Genomic DNA, 22671 nt, shown 5'->3' on the forward strand with positions numbered 1-22671 from the left:
ATGAAGACTTCTCTTAAATACTCTTATAGGATAACTTTGAACCCAAAAATACCAACAAAAAAAGTGGGATCTTCAGTTAGTTTAACTTAGTTTTGATCTAGATTATTTGTAAGTCTGCTACAATAATCAGATAAGTGTAGCTTGCATAATGCATATATCATCAGATTTGCCTAGATTTAATTTATTTACATTTGCATTTCAGTTACTGTCCGTGGGTCCCTACATGTATGTATTAAGTACATCAATTAAGCTTTATTCTGTTCAGTTGATCTGGCGTTGTTGTATAAAAACAGTACAAACCTAATAAGCATAAGCGGTGGAACAAAGTCCTGCAGGCACCCTGGGTCTCCAGGAAGGGGGAAGTCAGTCACATCTGATCTAAGCACAAAGGCTGAAACCAATCATCTCTGTGGGAATTTCAGTCATGTGCATGATAGTTGCTATTGTGTGAAAGCAGAACTGAATGCATCTGTTGTGACGAGGGGGGTGGGGGTTATGCTTTCTGCCATCACAGAAATGCGTCACTGCAAATCGAAAGCTTGGGAATTTTGGTGTTTTGGTGAAAGTTCTCCTTTCTTTAGATTTAAAATAGGCCTCTTCATTAAGCTGCATATTACAATGGATTAAGCTGTAAATACCAGCTGCTACAACTGATGTATCTTGAATGGTGTTGATGAATATAAGATTTAGAGATACTGAGATTTAGATATCCACTAAGAAGTAACCACATTTCAAACTCAAACTTCACATTCGTTTATTGTATGAATTGTGTTTTACTTTGGCATTTAATTTTTCTCAGTTTTAACTAATGCATTTTTACAATTTCTCCAAGCATTATATTCTAGTATAGCACTGCACAATAATTGAAATGGAAAAAGTATATCTGAAATTGAGACAAAATGTAGTGTTTGACTTGACTAGTTGTACTATCCAGCATTTATGAAAATGCATTTGCTTTTCTTTTCAACGTGATAGCATGGCTAAAGGAGGGCAGAAAAGGGTCTGCCCACCCTGGAGAGACCCTCGAATAGGCTATCTGCACCACAGGCAGAAGTGAAGTTTATAAATGCACATCATCATGGCAGGGCACACACACACAGGCAATTTAGACACTCCAATCAGCCTAAACTGCATGTCTTTGGACTGTGGGAGGAAATGAGTACCCGGAGGAAACCCACATGAACAGGGGGAGAACATGCAAACTCCACACAGAGAGGGCCAACAGGGATTTGAACCCAGGACCTCCTTGCTGTGAGGCGGCAGTGCTACCCACTGCACCATCCGTGCTGCCCTGTGTTCAATCAGCTGAATCTAAATATCAATTGAATTTGGTTAGATTTCACTTTGTCGAATATTACATTGGGTAAAGATCTGAAACCATTCAGTGTGCCAAATATGGAATAATAAGGAAATTAAGAAGGGGGAAAATACCTTTTCATAGCACTGTATTAATAGAAAGATATGAAGTGATCGGCAACTGTGACAAAAAGGATCTACTACCAAAATGACTATTACATTATTTATAGTGCAGTGATAATTGCAATGCCAACACATTTCAACGGATATCTTCCTGTCATTAGACTTTTTGTGAGAGTTGTAGACCACTTTATATCTGTATATATACCAGGACCAGCACCGCAACCCACTAACTGAGGAAGGGCGACTAGTGGGGCCAGCAGTTCACATATAGAAAACCTTTTTTTTACTGTACACCTTTTTAATATTTATATTCCAGTGTAAGACATTGATGCAGAGAATAATGACCAGACCAATTACATTATGTGTTACTAAAACAGACTAAAATGTCACCGAAAATAAAATAAAAATACTGGTTACTACTATTATAAAATGTTCAAAATGTTTTACATTATTTTCTTTATAATAAATAATGTTGAGGGCACAGAGGGTGACTATAGTCATTAAAACAAACAATAATATAATTATGTACTGAGAATGCACATATAACAGCAAGACAACAGCAGAAAATTTAAAAGAATAACATTTCCATTCTACCTGAAAGTGGCCCAACTTGCCCAAAGACATAAAAAAATAATAATAATGTCTACAGCTTTTCCACAGTGTTGCAGTAACATTGCTCAAGTGTCACAATGTTACGTTAACCTTGTGAATAGGTCACACTTCAAGGGGAGAAGGTAGGAAAACAGACCACTGGAAAATAAATGAGACTACAAAGCACTACAAAGAATGAAAACAGAAAATAAATTGTCACAAAAGCAACATAATATTGGCACAAAAAAATAGGGTTGGGTCTTAGGTCCAAAATTACATCCAATTACAATGGCGATTCCTACAGTACAAAGTTATACAATTTGATTTCTTCTCAAATGAAGTCGCTGGTGGGCTACAGAGAGGCAAGATCATTTTAAATACTTTTAAAAAAATGTGGTCTTCTTACTTGCAAAATTGAATGAGGATTTCCAATAAAGTGACACAGAATTAGTTACGTAAAACAGTTTTCATAATAAAAGAATAAGGTGATACGGAGATCGCCTTTTAAGAACCACAGAATACTACTACGGATATTTTATATGAAATAAACAGAAAGAGTAACGACGAACCACATTTAGAAATGATTTAGAATCGGTCTAATGGGTGATCCCTATTCACACTGATATACCTATATGCTTCGGCAATACAATCCAAGGTTCCAGGGCTATGCCAACAATTCTAAGACTTTTCTCATTCCTATTGGTCCCCCCCCCCCCCCCCCTCATTTTTGGTCCAATTTGGAAAGCCCAATCGAATAGGCTACATCCACACTCATCCAACAGCTGAGTGTACACTAGCCTACACTCATCCAACTGCTCATAGTGTACACTAGCCTACACTCATCTCCACAGCACATCACATTACCAGCTGCTTTTTGCAGTCAAACCCTTCATGTGCAGAATTAGCAAACAGCCCACAGGCCTCTGATTGACCAGCATATCAGATATAGCTACGGGACACAGATCCCATCCACGCAGTAGAATTAGAAATTAGTTTTTTTTTTTTTATCAACCAGTTTACTTTTTTATCTGATATATATATTTTTTTTTTTCCTTTTCTCCCAATTTGGTAGCCAATTGGACCCCGTCTGATTCAATTAGAGCCAGTATTAGATACACCGCCCACACCCCGTCCCTCGGCGGCCAACGGGAGAGCGACACGCCTTCTTCAAGCCGTCTCACCTCCCAAGCTGTAACCATGATGCCGAGGCGCCCGAGGTGCTTGTTATTGTGCGGCGATCTACTGCCAAGTCCCTCCCTCTGGAGTCCCTCCCTCTGGAGTCCCGAGCCAATTATTGCTGCTCCACGTGAGCCGGCCAAACTTGGCTTTTGGCAGGACTGAGAATCGAACCCCGGTGTGCAACTGCAGCGAACTGCAACCGCGAGTCTGCTGCATCTTAGCCTGTTGCACCACCGCGGCTCCTTTTATCAACCAGTTTAGACTAAAACAGCCAATACGCCCATTTTCTGGAATCACTTTCTGTCTTGGAATGGTCTCATAAATCAATGATGTCATGGCGCTTCTCGTGAATGTCAGATCCACAGTACTCTCAGTATGAAAAAAGCTAAAATAGTAATTCACTTTATTACGTACTCTTCGGTCACCACCAATGTAAATGTTGTTAATGTTGAGTTTTGGCCGATTCTTCAGCCAAAGTTATTTATAGCTTGCCAAATCTTGTTAGCTCAACATGCATGTCATGGGAGAATTAATCTTCAGGGCTACTTGCAAAAGTCTATAAATATTGTCAAGGCTGCAAGTCTAGACTTTTTGACCAACTGCTTAGTGCAGATCACTAAAAAAACAGGTCAAGTTACCCGTTAGCTGGAAAATGTGTTTTTAAAATGTACAACAGTAATTATTTTAATAACCTCTTCCACTGCAACTCTCAGATCCATTCTTATGATCTACTGATCTTCTACAGACATTTTTTACAGAACCAGTCTTGCCCAAATTTTAGAGGTGCAGAAGTCACTTCTCATTTAATACTTAAAAAATATCTAAAACGGTTCCTCTTGAAAGAGTACAGTACCAATGTTGCACTCCATGTTCCCTTTAATTTCATTCCATATATGGTCATACACATTATCTTTTATGTACAGTATTAATTATTGTACTATGATATGCAATATTAATTTATGTATATTTTGTTGTATTTTTTTTGTATGCTTGGTTTGTACAGAATATGCATTTCTTGCGTGTGTATGTGCATGTACATAAAAGTGCATGCATGCATCTGTCTATATTTTTCTGTTTCTGTGTGCGATACAAACATGTCTATGTGTGGATGTGTTTTCATGACAAATGTATAGTAACTTATATAATGCATGTTTTTCAAGGGTGTTTTTTAATACCACCCATGCACTTTATATTGTCACTGTATGTTTTTGTTCCTTGTTCTTTATGAATTGTAGAATACAAATAAAATGAGAAGGGTATGGCCTCTGGAGCTGCTACAGGTACAAGAGAGTAGTTGGCATTAGAGAACATAAGCATGGAAGCTTTACAATATGATTAAAGCATTTAAAAATGATTGCAAAAATGAAAGTTGAAAACACCCTGATAAATTGCTAAAGGTTTTGATCAGCCAACGATGCCCAAATACTCTGCCCTGCGTACCTGTAGCTAACTAAAATCCACTTCCGGGTGACTCCGCGACCGAGTTTTCCCAGGTCAGCAGAAGCGGGAGACTGAGGGATTCCTGAGCGATGGGTGGAGTCACGGTGTGCCAGCCCACACCTTGCTGGCTGGCTCCAAGGGGATGGGGGGGTGGGAGGGGCAGTCACTAAGCCCTCTCCCTCTAGCAGAGTCATTGTGTGGACAGAGCGCACAGACACCATTTTGTGGTGGGGGGAGGGTGGCGGCGTTGGTCCACAGTGTTAAAGGAAACTGGTCCAGTGAGAGCTGGCGTTCATAAGAACAAGAACATCCGACTCCAGAATTCACTCCCCACTGGTGAGCGGAGGGAGGGGTTAATGGGATGAACAGAAGAGACGAGAGGAGAAGAGAGGAGAAGAGAAGAGAAGAGGAGGGCAAAGGAAAAGGAAGAGGGAGGAGAGGGGCAGAGTGGATGTTGAGAAATTGGTAGAGGCAGCTGCTCTAGCTCCACAAGTCCTCTGTCCTCCCGAACTTGTAGATTAGTGTGCTGAAAAACAGGTAAACAAGAACTGATTTTAAAAACAGAAAACTGACAGACCATTTGCTCTTGAGCGGTTTTCACACGATCAGCAACAAAACGCTCAACGTTAAATTCCTACGGAGGGAGTGCAGATGCCCGGCAGCAGACCAAAGCACACGGCTCAAATTAAAGCCACGTTGAGAGCCATCAGGGTTCAAATCATTTAAAATGTGACCATGTTTGAAACTGACCGCTCTAATCACATCACAGTGAAGCAGGCGGATGTAGCCCCCAGCCCAAGCAGTTTCACATGGGCTACATGGCTAACTGAGTTAGCCCGGTTCGTTTCTTGATATTTGGGCTGAACCCAAGATCTACGGTTTCACAATGCGAGTACAAAATTTAGCCTTTTATAACCGCAGAAAACCTACTAATATCGGGTGTCTCGGTGGCGCAGCCTATAGAGCACTGACCGCATGCTCATTGCGAGCCGCGACGTCGGCGGTTCGAATCCGACCGTCCAACATTTGTCGCATGTCTTCCCCTCTCTCTCGCTCCCATTCTTCCTGTCTCTCTATACTATATACTGTCCAATAAAGCTGAAAAAGGCCTAAAAAATATCTTTAAAAAAACCTACTAATATCACATATTGTTGCGGCTTGTTACAGTTCAAAAAAACCAACGGCTTCCTGGATGGATGACGACAAGCTTCAACAACTGGCGGTGCTTAATTCTTCCCACATGTAGTCGCTGCTTTACTTGGCGTTGAATGCAGCATTTGATTCCTGTCATGTGAAAGCAGCTTAACAGTGGGTGGATGGTTTGTTCACTTTTCCACTTCACTTGTACTGATTCACTCCCTCAACATACAAGTCTGTCTGTATGTGTCATTCAGTGTGCATGCCTACATATATGGCCTGTGCAGGAGAGAGATGAAGAGAGGGAGAGAGAGTTTTGCTAAGATCACTCACCTGAAAAATATCAAGGCATTCTGAAAAAACACTGCAAGTCCAGGGTATACTTCCTTATCTGGGAACAAAACAAAAAAGGTATTTCCGAAACAAGAAATTCAGAACCCCCCCAATACATCACCTCCTGAATTTGACTGGCTCAAGTCATGGTTGTAGTTGATGGAGCAGCTCATATCTGCAATGTTATGGTAAAACATCAGAGAGCAAGCAAAACCAGTCTTTGTCCAGCTACAAAAACATGGTTTTTGTTTTACAGTAACGCATCTTATGAATCATATTCCCATGTAAGCAGGTGAGAACATACAGCCACATTACTGAGACACCAGGCCTCAACACTCACACCTAGCTTGCCAGATGAAGGATGATGAAAAAATTGAGGACCATTTGTACCATTTGAGTCACATTTTATGGTCATGCAAGGTGAAATATAAATGTGTCCACTTTCATTTTTATAATTATCTCCTTTGTCTATTCACTCGGTACAATTGGAGTGGAGATGGTTTGCGACCCCATTTACTGGTGGTGGAGACAATCTTTCAACCAGATCACCCTCTTAGAAGACCTTGCTATTGACCTACTAGTTGGAGTGATCAGATCACAGAAGATTACCCTCTTGGAGGCTAAGGCTGTACCATTGGAATTATGACTAGATGCTATGGTCAGATGAGACCAAATTTTGTCCATACATTTTTGGCAGCAAAAGAGGAATGCATACAAGGAGAAGCATCTCATAACTACTGTCAAATATAGTGGTGGGTCATTGATGTTTTGGAGATGTCTTGCTGCCAGTGGTCCAGGGGCACAATTTAAGATCAGTGGCACAATTAATTCAACAAAGTACCAGGGAATTGTGCCAGAAAATCTGGATTGGTCATAGGTAGATTGTCCAGCCAGACAATGATTCCAAAGCATACATCAAAATCCACACAGAAATAGTGAATTGACAATAACATACTGCAATTGCCATCACAGTCTCCAGACTTAAATCCTATCAAAACACTGTGGCCTGAACTGAAGAGGGGGGTCCTTAAGCGCAAACGCAAGTTCTGATTTGAAGAATGGTGAAACATGGCATTCTCCAACCTCATCACAAATTATAGGAAAAGACTCACAGCAGTCATCTTTGCCAGGGTTGTATGCACAAAGTATTAAACCAGGGGTGACAATAATTATGAAACCTGTTTATTAGGAAAATATTTATATGCAAATATAACAACTAGGGATAATACAATAAATGTGGGGGACTGTGAATAATATCATGCAGAGAAAGCACACTGAGCAGTTATGAGATGGTATAAGGATGGCTTAATTAACATTAAGTATGTAAAACAAAGTATATTTACAGATATGTATGGCTGTCTAAGAGTTTGGAGCACAGAGGGCCACCACCCTGGATTCCCATAAAAAGTAATTTGGAGAATTGATAGCTACAATCTAAGATCACATGTCATCGTACAATGCATTGTATCACTGCCACTGGATTTTGATCTTTCTCGTGTGTCTACAAAGGAAGGGCGTACAGTTTCCCTCTTCCTGGAGGAGCAGGGGGGGTTCCTTAGTGGGGCAGAGGTTACAGGCCTTTTGTTGTCCAGATCTTATTTTGTAGCTTGTTTAGGAAAAACATTTTAGATATAGCTACCAAATTGTATTTGTTCTTTCGTAACCAAAATAGCCGGGGAATTACAGAGGGGTTTGATATATTCTGTCATATCTATTTTATAAAATTGGAATAGTGAAAAAAAAACCTGCAATTCGTCAGCGATAGAGTCATTCATCGCACTAAAATTGAAAAATGAACTCAGACTTTATCCACAGAGACAAAAAGTGTTTTAACAAATATGCAAATTTGTGCCTTTTTAATCATGTGCCCTTTTCATAAAGAGCTCATTTGCATATGTTCCTAAAAAAACAAAAAAGTTATAATACAAAAATATTTTGCATTTGTGACCATATTCAAAATATAAAATGTCATTTTCATTGGAGGAAAGGATTCCTCCCTATTCACCTCTGGTACCATCCCTTAAAAGATTGAACTTCTAATAAATAAAAGATTCCTCTTTTATTCCTCAAAGGATCTCTGAGTATGAGATAAGTAATAAGTCTGAAAAATGAGCCGAATAGATTCCATGTCTTAAGGGACCTTTGAGTTGCAAATTAAGTAACAAGTCTCAAGAATTAATTTCTTGGTACATCTCCTTCCTCTCTCTCTCTCTTTCATAGCAAAATGTCATAATTTTCCAGATACAGGTTTTAAAATGTCAGACCTCACAAAATATTAATGCTTTAGTGTATTTGGTGACTATGGAAAATATTATTCCTTACAGTTCTGTGTTCACTGACCATTTAGATCCAAGCATTCGGTCTACACTTACAAGCTGCAGCAATGATCGCTGTAGAGATTAACCAATGCACATCTACTCTGTCCGTGGAAACTGTAACCAGGTATGTGCTGTGGAAAATCCCAAGCTTTCCAAACAAGACCTCAGGGTCTCTCTCTCTCTCTCTCTCTCTTTCTCTCTCTTTCTGCATTAGTCAGCCAATAACAATAAGAAGTTAGAAATACTAACCATAGAGGACACTGTTGTAGCAAACCAACACTGCAAACCATAGAGAGGACACTTATAGCACAGCCACACTGCTAACCATAGAGAGGACACTAGTAGCACAGCCACTCTGCTAACCATAGAGAGGACACTGTTATTGCACAGCCACTCTGTTAACCATAGAGAGGACACTAGTAGCACAGCCACTCTGCTAACCATAGAGAGGACACTGTTATTGCACAGCCACTCTGCTAACCATAGAGAGGACACTGTTGTAGCACAGCCACACTGCTAACCATAGAGAGGACACTAGTAGCACAGCCACTCTGCTAACCATAGAGAGGACACTTATTGCACAGCCACTCTGTTAACCATAGAGAGGACACTAGTAGCACAGCCACTCTGCTAACCATAGAGAGGACACTGTTATTGCACAGCCACTCTGCTAACCATAGAGAGGACACTGTTGTAGCACAGCCACACTGCTAACCATAGAGAGGACACTAGTAGCACAGCCACTCTGCTAACCATAGAGAGGACACTAGTAGCACAGCCACTCTGCTAACCATAGAGAGGACACTGTTATAGCACAGCCACTCTGCTAACCATAGAGAGGACACTGTTGTAGCACAGCCACACTGCTAACCATAGAGAGGACACTAGTAGCACAGCCACACTGCTAACCATAGAGAGGACACTGTTATAGCACAGCCACTCTGCTAACCATAGAGAGGACCATCCCTTAAAAGATTGAACTTCTAATAAATAAAAGATTCCTCTTTTATTCCTCAAAGGATCTCTGAGTATGAGATAAGTAATAAGTCTGAAAAATGAGCCGAATAGATTCCATGTCTTAAGGGACCTTTGAGTTGCAAATTAAGTAACAAGTCTCAAGAATTAATTTCTTGGTACATCTCCTTCCTCTCTCTCTCTCTTTCATAGCAAAATGTCATAATTTTCCAGATACAGGTTTTAAAATGTCAGACCTCACAAAATATTAATGCTTTAGTGTATTTGGTGACTATGGAAAATATTATTCCTTACAGTTCTGTGTTCACTGACCATTTAGATCCAAGCATTCGGTCTACACTTACAAGCTGCAGCAATGATCGCTGTAGAGATTAACCAATGCACATCTACTCTGTCCGTGGAAACTGTAACCAGGTATGTGCTGTGGAAAATCCCAAGCTTTCCAAACAAGACCTCAGGGTCTCTCTCTTTCTGCATTAGTCAGCCAATAACAATAAGAAGTTAGAAATACTAACCATAGAGGACACTGTTGTAGCAAACCAACACTGCAAACCATAGAGAGGACACTTATAGCACAGCCACACTGCTAACCATAGAGAGGACACTAGTAGCACAGCCACTCTGCTAACCATAGAGAGGACACTGTTATTGCACAGCCACTCTGTTAACCATAGAGAGGACACTAGTAGCACAGTCACTCTGCTAACCATAGAGAGGACACTGTTATTGCACAGCCACTCTGCTAACCATAGAGAGGACACTGTTGTAGCACAGCCACACTGCTAACCATAGAGAGGACACTAGTAGCACAGCCACTCTGCTAACCATAGAGAGGACACTGTTATAGCACAGCCACTCTGCTAACCATAGAGAGGACACTGTTGTAGCACAGCCACACTGCTAACCATAGAGAGGACACTAGTAGCACAGCCACTCTGCAAACCATAGAGAGGACACTAGTAGCACAGCCACTCTGCTAACCACAGAGAGGACACTGTTATAGCACAGCCACACTGCTGACCATAGAGAGGACACTAGTAGCACAGCCACTCTGCAAACCATAGAGAGGACACTGTTGTAGCACAGCCACACTGCTAACCATAGAGAGGACACTGTTATAGCACAGCCACTCTGCTAACCATAGAGAGGACACTGTTATTGCACAGCCTCACTGCTAACCATAGAGAGGACACTGTAGTAGCACAGCCACACTGCTAACCACAGAGAGGACACTGTTATAGCACAGCCACACTGCTGACCATAGAGAGGACACTGTCGCAGGTGTGTGCGAGGACTGTGCATGCAGACATGTAGACTTACGCTGTGCAACATAAGCACCAAACAGGATCCACATGGAGGCGATGAGAGAGCCAAACATCATCATGAAGCCGAGGAAGAGCCAGAGCCGCGCCCCTGCCGGAACAATCCGTGCACAGTAAGGACAGGAACAGATTTTGACCAAAATCACATTTGAATATTGTATTCTTTTAAAAATTACAGATTCAATCATACTCAAACATGTATTGATACATTTCCAAAATTACTGCATTGCCATAAAAAGTACAGGATACTTTGCATGCTATGCATGTATTTTCCACAAATGGGTGACCACAGGGCACAAGACAAAGGAAGGGAACATGCCATTTATAGATTTTAAATAACTTATGGATAGTAAGAAAACAAAAAGCAGGGTTGGTTAACCATTATTTATTACAAAAACATAATCAAGTCACGATTGTAAACAAAAAATGTGAATCACACCATAAAATAAGAGCAGTATAGATGATGTACCAACAGTCTCGATCATGCAAACAAACCTAACCATGAAACCCTTGCTTTATAATCGACCGCACTATTCAAACCCTCTAGGACCAACTGAGGGATTATAATGGGCAAAGTAGCAATGGAATACGTCACAGAAAAGCAGTCGGTTTGAGTTTGGCAGCCTGTATTGACACAATCCTCTTAGTGATTATTTGCGGGAATACACAAGACCGCTATATATATATATATATATATATATATATATATATATATATATATATTATATATATATATATATATATATATATATATATATATATATATTGTGGTGGCCCGATCAAGGATCAGTACACCACTGAAGAGGGGCGGGCTGGGCGACGGCGCCAGGAGCTGGGGAAAGTAATTCCCGTGGACGTATTTGAGGGACAGGCACCTTGGAGAGAGCCGCGCCGGAAAAGGAATCAGCACCAAGGTTAGCACCACCGAAACGCGTGCGGAATGCACGCCACTAACCTCTCGCAATTAACCAGGCACAGCTGTACCGAGTTGGAGGGGAGAGCAACACCCTACAAAAGGGCGAACTCGGGAGCAGAGCGGGGCTCTGGGGCGAACGAGAGGAGACCCGCGGAGCCAGTGCAAACGAGTGAACGTCACGTGAGCACATCAATCCGGCTAGAAGCCAACTAACCTGTGCATTTAATTCCTAGGCGCCTAGGCGGGGGAAGCGGACTCCCGAGGCCGGGACACCCCGGAGAGATCACGGCCCCACAGCGGACACGAGCGAGTGAACCCCGCCGCCTGAAGTCCGCCCTAATTTACCGGTTACCGTTTTTTGAAATCCCTAATTTTTTGAGCACGGACTTATTTTCTAGTTTGCTTTTTTTTCCGTTTTTTGTGATCCGATTCCCGTGTGTGAGAAGGGAATGTTTTTTGTTTGTCCTGGACACTAAAGAAGTGGCCTGAAGGCACCAGCACGGGAAAAAGAGAAAAAAAAAGAAATAAATTATAATAAATTAATTTTTTTCCACCAATTTTACTCTCTCTCTCTCTACCAGCGGATTAGGTAATCCGCTGGTAGAGAGAGAGAGAGTAAAATTGGTGGAAAAAAATTAATTTATTATAATTTATTTCTTTTTTTTTCTCTTTTTCCCGTGCTGGTGCCTTCAGGCCACTTTTTTTTTATTATTATTATTTTTTTATTTTTTTTATTTTTTTGTTATACACAATGTTTCCTGTGAAGGAGAAAACATGTTCCAACTGCACAGAAGTCCTGGGACAGTGAAGGCATTTCAGCCCTCCCTTTGCAATGGTTCTGTCACCACAGCCGAGGACACTATTCAGCTACCAGGCGAACACACAAACGGAAGAGAGGCCTTCTGCCTACCTGTCCGGCCAAAGCAGCCCTCTCCATAGGTATCCCCCCGGACCTGACCGTTGGACACGGCGTTAATCCTGCAACACACACACACCGCAACACACACACACCAGGACTTTGTGAGGACTTCTGCACAAGTGAGGACTTTTCTTCCTTGAACAGTCAAAAAAAGTAACTCCAAATCCACCTCATGCCAAGAGTAACATCTGCAGTACAAATCAGCCAATCCAAAAAATGGCTGGCTCACATACAGTTACATCAGATGACATTATTGGCATTTGGCAGACACTCTTCTCCAGAGTGACGTACAGTTGATTAGACTAAGCAGGAGACAATCCTCAAGGGCCCAACGGCTGTGTGGATCTTATTGTGGCTACACCGGGATTAGAACCACCGACCTTGCGGGTCCCAGTCATGTACCTTAACCACTACGCTACAGGCCGCCCAACGGTTATGTTTCAGAGAGCTCTTAGAAAGAGTGCTTCATCATCTGACCCCTGAGACTCACATGAAGAAGGCCAGTGTGGAGAAGACACCGCACGTGTGGAACGCGTGGTTCATCTGCTCCTGCCTCGGATACGTCACGGCAGCGTCAATCATGATCCACCAGCCAGTGAAGAACTGAGAGAGAGAGAGAGAGTGTGAGTGAGTGTGTGTATGTGTTTGTGTGTGTGTGTGTTTAAGAGCGTGTGTGAGAGAGAGAGGGAGAGAGAGAGAGAATGAGTGATGAGTTGAATAGGAGTATCGGTCCCGGCTAATGGTTTTCCTGGAAATGCCCAGAGCATTGAGGCCTGAGCAGATTTGCTCTGTGAGATGATCACTCAGCTGGAACAACACACATGCACACACACAATTTGCAAAAGCCATCTCAAGTGATGTTAAACAGCAGTTTTGTAGAAGAATGCAGCATAAAACCTGTTAATTTCCACACGTCCAGGTCTGTTCATTAATGCAGGAACTATTCAAAAGCCTACAATGGATACTATAATTCAGGGCTGCCCAACCCTGTTCCGGGAGATCTACCGTCCTGTATGTTTTCACTCCAACCCTAACAAAGCACATCATATTCACCAGCTTTTTGAGCTCCTAATTAGTAGAATCAGGTGTGTCACATGAGGGTTGAAGTGAAAACATAAGAGGATGGTAGATCTCCAGGAACTGGATTGGGCAGCCCTGCTATAAATAGTAAACAGTAAAATGCAGAAGAGTGAGTGTGTGTGTGGGTGTGTGTGTGTATTGGGTGGCGTAGCGTGAGCTAGATGTGCATATACAGTGCCTTCCATAATCATTTATTAATTTGCCTCTGTACTCCACAATATGATGTTTCATGTGATTAAAGTCCACATAGTCAGATTTTAATAAAGGATTTTTATACCTTTTTATGTATTTTCTTTTCACCATGTAGAGATTACAGCAGTGTTTATACATAGTCCCCCCCCTATGTCAGGGCATCCCATTTGCAGTGTATCCTGTAGCGGACAGGGGTCATTGACAAATCCACAACTGACTCCTGAAGAGTGTTTCTGATCTGTTGGACAGATGTTTGGGGATTTTTCTTTATAATGGAGATAATTTTTCTGTCATCAGCTGGGGAGGTCTTCCTTGGCCTGCCAGTCCCTTTGTGATTTGTAATCTAATCAGTGGTCTTTGTAATTATGTTTCAAACAATTGATTTTGGTAGGCTTAAGGCTTGGTTGATATCTCTAACTACTTTATGCTTCTTTCTCAGTCTCATATGAGAGCTCTCTTATACCTGCATTAAGGAGGCAATTAAACACACTTGAGCAATTACAGACACCATGTGTCCCAAACATTATGGTGCCCTGAAACCGAGGGACTACATATAAACTGTAATTTCAACATGGTGAAATTAAAATGTATAAACATCCATCCATCCATCCATCCATCCATCCATCCATCATCTTAACCTGCTTATCCTGAACAGGGTCGCAGGGGCGCTGGAGCCTATCCCAGCATACATTGGGCGAAAGGCAGGAATATACCCTGGACAGGTCGCCAGTCCATCGCAGGGCATACACACCATTCACTCACACACTCATACCTACGGGCAATTTAGACTCTCCAATCAGCCTAACCTGCATGTCTTTGGACTGTGGGAGGAAACCGGAGTACCCGGAGGAAACCCATGCAGACACGGGGAGAACATGCAAACTCCGCACAGAGAGGCCCCGGCCGACGGGGATTCGAACCCAGGACCTCCTTGCTGTGAGGTGGCAGTGCTATCCACTGCACCATCCGTGTCGCCATGTATAAACATACCCTTTCATAAAATCTGAGAATGTGCACTTTAACCACATTAATTGTGTGATCCCAAATCTAAAATTGAGGCAAATCAGAGGAAATCAAGACAAAATGGGAGGACACAGTATCTGCATCAAAAATGATAATAAAAAGTTAATATAATAAAAATAATACATAATAAATGAACTTTTAAAATGTTAGATGGCGCAGTACAGTTTCAGTACAGTGAGGAATGTTCAATCATTCAACTGCAACGGAGTCCGTTCATAACAATTTCAGAAAAAATATTCACTGTGAGCTTGAAGCGGTGTACGATAAGAGATGACCCTGCAGGAAACACGTGTCATAAATTAGTCTGGGCTGAGTTGATAGTGCAGTTAATCTCCCCGCCCAGCACAGAAACCTGCCCCGAGCAATATTCAAAAACTGTTGAGTCATACAATATATACTGTGTGCCAAGCACAAAAAGCATGAAAATCTCCAGTCTCAATTTGGTCTGTTAGGTCGCAAAGAACATATTCTGTGCTCGATAGGTCGAATCAAATCCAAATCTTTCATCTGTATCTGAATAAGAATAAGAACATCTAGAGTTATGACATCATTCACATACAACTCCTCTATTTAACTTCTAATGAAGCTAATGTAATTGGAAAATACTGTGCAGCAAGACATAATACATTTCTGGAGACCCCAATCATAATATTCAAGACACAATTGCAGATTTAGAGACTGGGGTAGTCTAAACCATTAGCTACATGTCACAGAATAGAATTTGGATATAGACATTATATTTGTGGACCAACATATTTCGGACTGCTAACGGTGAAGAGAGGAAATGCAGCAACAAACACCCCCAAACCACAACACTGTTTATCCCTCCCCCTTCTCTGTGAACGCGCTGACGTTGAGACCCCCCGCCCACACACCATTGGCTGTGGCAATTAGAACCAATTTTCAACCAATGAGCTTCAGTTATTGAACAGCTATACAATGTTGGTCCGTCAACTGCATATTTTGAAACCCGAATTTAAGGACTATAGACATGGGCAATGAGGCTTTTTCAATGATAGGAAGGGATTCACAATGGTCTTGTAACAATGTGTTAAAACAAAGATTCTTTAAAACAATTTCATACAGCATATCACCAGCAGAGATTAGAACATCAAAATCATCAGATGATTCAGCCACTAAAAATTGCATTCCGATGCCAATATGCTCGAGCAACTTCCCTTTCACCTTAAAAGATAAAACAAGATTTCCGAATCCAATTCCCACAACAGCACTAATCATTTAGAAACAAGGAAGTCAGCTCACAGAACTTCATGAGCTGTTACTGGAGAGTGGGCAGAGACTAAGATTAACCGAGAGAGCTGTGTGAACAGTGTGTGAGAGTGCGCCAGCGTGTATGTGTGTGTTTGTGGAAATCCCCCAGTGAGAGCACAGTGTAATTTCCTGCTGAACATTCTTGCTCATCTGTGAATCATTCAACTGATAAACTCATCTGTGCCTTTCTTCCTCTGGATCTCTACATCTTCATTACTGCTATTTAAGCAGGTTCAAGATTTCGATGTACAGATCACTACAAATGTAATCATTACAGTTGTTCGTACCACAGAAAGATGCTTGCACTGAGACACACATCAGTCTTCCATGTACCACTCACTCCCGTGTATGCGCACACATGCACACTATCTCTCACTAGCAAAGACACACATTCAATCTCTCACACTCACACTCACAGTCGTGCACAAACACAAGCTTACATACTCATCCAAATACAGGTGCACACGCTAAATAATTCACATTCACTAACACAGTCAAACTTATACACAGAAACACACACTCCCCGTACAACACTCACCAGCACTCCAGCAATGATGGAGGCCACAGTGTTGCGCCTCTCCGCCCAGTCGATGCACTCGCACTCCGGCCACCGGAAGTTATCCAGGAACCCAGCCATGCCCGCTCTGCCCGATACAATCACGGATCCCTTGCTCCCTTTTCTTCACACCTTCTCTTCTTCTGTCTGCTCCTCGCAGTTTGCCCTGGGCGCTGTCCCTCCGTCTGTCCTGTCTGGAGCCAGTCCAGTAGTCTTCCTGCCTGCTGTGGCTCTCAGCTTCTAAGCTCTGAATTCTGCCAGTTCTACCTGCGATAAAGAGCACAGAAGAGACAGATGAGAGGGCTGCATCTTTATTCTGCATGTTGTTTTGTCCAGTTAAAGCCACATAATGCTACATTCAATGTCATTCAGTCCAGAGGTTGTGTCTGTTCATTTATAAATATACACACTCAGTGACCACTTTATTAGGTAGACAAGCTGTACATCAGCTTGTTAATGCGAATATTTAATCAACCGATCATGTGGCAGCAACTAAGTGCATAAAAGCATTCAGATGTGGTCAACGGGTTCAGGTGTTTTTTTTAGTCCAAATGTAAGAATGGGGAAGGAATTTGATCAAAGTGACTTTGACCATGGAATGAATGATTGTGGGTGCCACAGAGGGTGGTTTGAGTATCTCAGAAAATGCTGATCACCTGGGATTTTTACACACAACAGTCTCTAGAGTTTGCATGGTGCAAAAAACTAAAAACATCCTGTGAGCAGCAGTTCTGCGGGCAGAAACATGTTGTGAGGTTAGAGAAGGGCCAGAGAAGGGCCAGACAGGCCAAAGATGACAGGAAGGTGATGCAAATAACCACAGTGGCATGCAGAGGAGCATCTCTGAACACACAATGCGTCAAACCTCTAAGTGGATAGGCTACAGCAGCAGAAGTAAAAAATATAAGTCTAATAAATATCTAATAAAGTGCTCACTGATTGTGTGTGTGTGTGTGTGTGTGTGTGTATATATATATATATATATATATATATATATACACATATATATAATATCAAAAAGACTTTTACAATTAATATGTAAGTGAACAGAAGCGAACCTGACCTCTAAATGGTACACCTCTAAAAGTTAAACATGACATTTCACCAAATATTAAAGCAAGATTACTTTTTATTATTAAAAAAGGAAAAAGGCCCCGTGCAAAAGTTTGGGAACAGTGTCAGTTTGTACTTGGAACTATTCCTCGGAAAACTAGAACAGCTTGCAAATGCTTCTTGCAGCCTGCTAAGAGTCTTTCAAGTCTCACTTTTGGAATTTCTCCACATTCGCCCTGGAAAAACACTTCTAGCTCAGAAATATTATTTGGCCTCCTTGCATGTACACCATGTTTGAGATCGCTCCACAGATTTTCAATAATATTCAAGTCTGGGGACTGAATCTCCATCCGTTTTTTTGGGTTAGACATTGTCTCAGGAGGTAAGAGCAGTCGTCTGGCAGTTGCAGGGTTGCCGGTTTGAACCCGCCCTCGGTGTGTTGAAGTGTCCCTGAGCAAGACACCTAACCCCAATTGCTCCTGGCAAGCTGGTTGGTGCCTTGCATGGCAGCTAATCGACGTTGGTGTGTGAGTGTGTGTGTGAATGGGTGAATGAGAAGCATCAATTGTACAGCCCCTTGCATAAAGGCACTATATCAATGCAGACCATTTACCATTTTTTCTGGAGGTATTTCATGGTTGATTTCGAGGTATATCATTGTCTTGGCGGAATACGCAACCTCTCCTCAACTTCAATGTCTGGACTGATCTTCGAACATAAGCCTGTACAATTTCTTGATATTTGCTGGAGTCCATTATTCCTTCCACTAGCAAAATATTTCCTGTGCCACCAGTTGCCACACATATTGCCACACAGTTCTCCAAACATACCTTCTTTGGTGGTGGCACAATTTTGGTTTCATCAGTCCAAAGCACAGTGAGGCCTTTTCTTTTGCATATTTTAGATGCTTAATTTTGTGCTGAGGTCATAGGAAAGGCTTCTTTCTGGTCTTTGATGTTCAAAGTATGTTGTATTGTTGTCCAGTGAACAGTGTCCTGTGTCCGCAACTACTTTTTTTAAAGCTCTGTGTGATGTGTGGGTTCTTCTGAGCATTTTTCCCCAGGTCTCAAGCCTATTTCCGACAGTGGAAATAGGTCGTTTGAAACGTTGAGTTTTTTTTGTAGCCTTCCCCTTCTTGGTGGTAATGAACCATCTTCATTTTGACATCCTTGGACAACTGTTTAAGGAACACATGGTTGTTTTCTCAAATTGCTCTCGTTTCGATATTTTGTCACCATTTTGACATAAGATAAATCACAAATAACCCGTTACTCGTACGCACGAATCTGTCGTGGATACTGAAATCTGATTTTTAAACTCGCCGGATTTAATGATTTGTGAAAGTAGGTCATCGTTGCAATTTCGCAGTATTTAATGTTACTTTAAAGGAATGGTGAACATATTGCTGGACTTCCTCAGTAACGCAGTGCGTGCATAACGCTAATTGGCCAGTTTTTCTATGGGAAAAGTACAGTTTTCTATGTGGCGTTGAAGTAGGTAATCGAATCTGATTATGCTACTGATCCATTTTCTGTTTTAATATTGTGGGGTGCATCCGCAGGCTTTCAATAGTTAGCGATTGCAGAGTGCCTGCCGTACTTGGAACCAAAAGCGAAACCATGCAACTGTAACGTCAGTCTTCGCATGAACATCGGCCATTAGCTGAACGTTAGCTAGCTAAATGTAAGATAGAATAGGGATAATTACATGAAAACGAACTAGCTACAACCTAATTTCAGTGAGAGAAATTAACCGATACATAATGCAGCTAACAATTTCTAATGTCCGTATTCGTGGTCCTCTAATATTAGCTAGGTAAATAAGTTAGCGGACCAGAGATTGTCCCGTGTAAAATATTACAGCTAGCTAACGTTAGATCGTTTATTTTCTTGCACTGTATGTGTCGCAAGATTAGACAGTGCTTTCCTGCCTTCCAAGGTCCTGTCATCAGCCAATAACGAAATTAACGCTTAACTGACTTTCCACAAATTGTTTTCCGTAACTAACTGCTTGCAAACTCATTTTGGATACTCGGAAACAAAACATTACCTTCAGCGAACCTTTTTACCCTCCCGAAAGTGCCCTGCACACAGTTCTGTGATGCCTTGCTTTATTCGAGTTCCGCTTTCTGAAACCATTCCAACCAACAGTAGGACCACAGACGTAAATGACGCGAAGGGTATGGAAACCCTATCAAATCATGATAAACACTAATGTGACATTAACCAATCAAATTAAACCATACTTATGCGCAATACAGCATAGAATGAAAACAAATAGATGCTACAAAAGGGAAACTGCGACACCTACTGTATAGGATGATGATTTCGATAAGACACTTTTTCTATTTTATTTTCATTGCAAGCAAGCCACCCTAAATAGGCCACACGGACCTACACTTAGAGTTATAATGTGTTGTGTGTTCAGAGATGCTCACCACTGTTGCTCACTATATATATATATATATATATATATATATATATATATATATATATATATATATACCACCAGCAATCATTCCATGGTCAAAGTAACTTTGATCAAATTTTTTCCCCATTCTGATGGTTGATGTGAACATTAACTGAAGCTCCTGACCCGTATCTACATGACTGTATGCATTGCACTGCTGCCAAACAATTGGCCGATTAGATAATCACATGAATAAGTAGATGTAATAAAGTAAATAGGTTCCTAATAAAGTGCTCGGTGAGTGTATGCCTTTGCATTGTGTCAGAACAAGAGAGTGTTGGCTTACTTGAAACATGGTGTATATTTCTTTAAAAACTTTGGCTTTTAAAAGGTGAAGCTCAAAAGACAACCAATCAAAAGACTGTGTATCAGCCGGCCGTTGGTCAAGTGATATTTTAACATTATGAAGTTACATAAGAGTCCTCAGCATAATGGAAATAATGTAAAAAAAATAAAATAATATAGGCCTATTTATCTCTCACAGTCTTCTGAATTGAGATGTCACAGCCGACCCCATACATTGTTACAACTGACCCTACTGATGATTGTTGATCTTCTAGTTTTGAAATACCCAGCTTGGACATTTAATCCTATCTGATTACTGAAATCCAATCCAACAATGTTTTGAAAGACTGGGCCTTGTTGTATTCAATCACTGGTGCAGGTATCTAGTCTTGATTCCAGCCTTTTGATTGCTTTTGGAGTGTGTTATTGTTGTTTGTCAACATGAGGCCCAATGACAGTCAAGGAAGCCATTCTGAGGCTGTGAAATAATAAAAAAAACAGTCAGAGATATATGCCAAACCTTAAGTCCATTGAACTTTAGTAGCACAGTATCTATAAATGTTGCGTAATATAAACTGCTTATCAGCAACAATGCCCTTTAGAATCAGAAGCACTTTCCCCTTAAATCTATGAGTTAGTATGGCAACCCCTGTTGATTGCTTAGATCCATGGGCAAACCAAACATCTTCACCCCGTTGATTCTTCCCAAAACTTAAATCTTCTTTTCTTGGATGAGTCTCTTGAATGAACACAGAATCAGAATCACGGTCCTTGCAAAAGAGAAACAATGCTTTCCTCTTCAAGTTCCTAACTCCTCCTCTCACATTAATTCCCTGGCATCTGACTCCCACCAAATCCTCTCTAAAATTCCCCGAATGTCATCCCCCTTCACAGCAGTTCTACCCAAACATTTCTTTAGCTGCGTGTGCCACTTGATCTTGATCCTCTCTGATTTCGTGACAATCTCACTATAACAATTTAGCACTACTACGTTCATTATAAATGCCTGTTTTAATTCATCTGTACGTGATTGAAAGAAAACTTGAACTTTAAATGGTATAGAGTTAAACATGACACCTTTCTGCTAATTTGAAAGCAATATTGATTTTATTTTCATTTTTTACTGTTTATAAATGATTAAAAAAATAAAAGGGCCCTGTGCAAAAGTTTGGTAAGCCTATTGGATTATTCTCTGTTACTTTTTAAAAGGATGATTACTAAGGCCCAAACCCAGGTAACTTACTTGTTAGGGCTTCAATGAGTGAGGTGAATATAATTCCAGGGCTGGACATTATATTCTGAAGAACCTCCAAGCCTTCTAAAGTATCCACATGCAGTGGCTGTTCTGTCTGGTGTTAACAACAATGGGTTCCTGTAAACAGTGGTCCAACAATTTCCAAATGAAGATGGTTCATTTCCACCAAGAAGGAGAAGGTTACAAAAAACTCTCTCAGTGCTTCAAACTACCTATTTCCATTGTCAGAAACATTATTAGAAAATGGAAGATAAATGGAACAGTTGAAGAAAAGGCAAGATCAGGAAGACCAATACAATTTCAGATATATTGGCCTGAGACCTGGTTAAAAATGCTCAGAAGAATCCACACATCACTGCAAGTGAGCTGCAAAAAAGAGTAGCAGACACAGGTCACAGGTTTTCACTAGTTAACAATACAGCCTACTTTACACAACAAACACCTACATTGCAGAGTTGCCACAAAGAAGCCTTTCCAACAACCTCAACACAAAATTAAGCCTCTGAAGTATGCAAAAGATAACATTGAGAAGCCTGAAGCCTTTTGGAACAATGTACTTTGGACTGACAAAACCAAAATTGAACTTTCTGGGCAACGCCAAAGAAGATATGTTTGGAGAAAAAAGGGTGAAGCATTTTTCCCCACAGAACTGCTGCTGACTGGATGTTTTTTTGTTTTTTCCACACAATTCTCTGCAAACTCTAGAGACTGTGAGACTGTTGTGTTGTGAGCTTAACCTCTTGACCATGCTGCTTTTATGCATCTAGTTGCTGCCACATGATTGGCTGATTAAATATTAATATCACAGAGCGTATATGTCATTGTGCAATTTATGCGCTTTATGCTTGTTTGGTGATAAACTGCATAACGCCACTCCACACATGGTGTGGAGAACAGCTTTGTTGGAAGGAGCAAAATGTTGTTGCTACTGGTTGAT

The 22671-nt window shown here is 41.2% G+C and overlaps 1 protein-coding gene across 1 annotated transcript; it reads right to left on the reverse strand.

Annotated features, from left to right (window-relative positions):
• Positions 1-1696: 1696 nt before the first annotated feature.
• LOC133123964 (transmembrane protein 50B) lies at positions 1697-19888 on the reverse strand. The gene is made up of 7 exons (XM_061234712.1): positions 19775-19888; positions 16655-16939; positions 13040-13152; positions 12541-12608; positions 10713-10805; positions 6100-6157; positions 1697-5155 (listed from the first exon to the last, which is right to left on the reverse strand). The coding sequence occupies exons 2-7, from the start codon at positions 16751-16753 to the stop codon at positions 5110-5112; spliced, it is 477 nt and encodes a 158-aa protein (XP_061090696.1). The 5' UTR covers positions 16754-16939; positions 19775-19888; the 3' UTR covers positions 1697-5109.
• Between the last annotated feature and the right edge of the window lie 2783 nt (positions 19889-22671).

Source organism: Conger conger, chromosome 3, assembly GCF_963514075.1.
Source record: "Conger conger chromosome 3, fConCon1.1, whole genome shotgun sequence".
Lineage (NCBI taxonomy): Eukaryota > Metazoa > Chordata > Actinopteri > Anguilliformes > Congridae > Conger > Conger conger.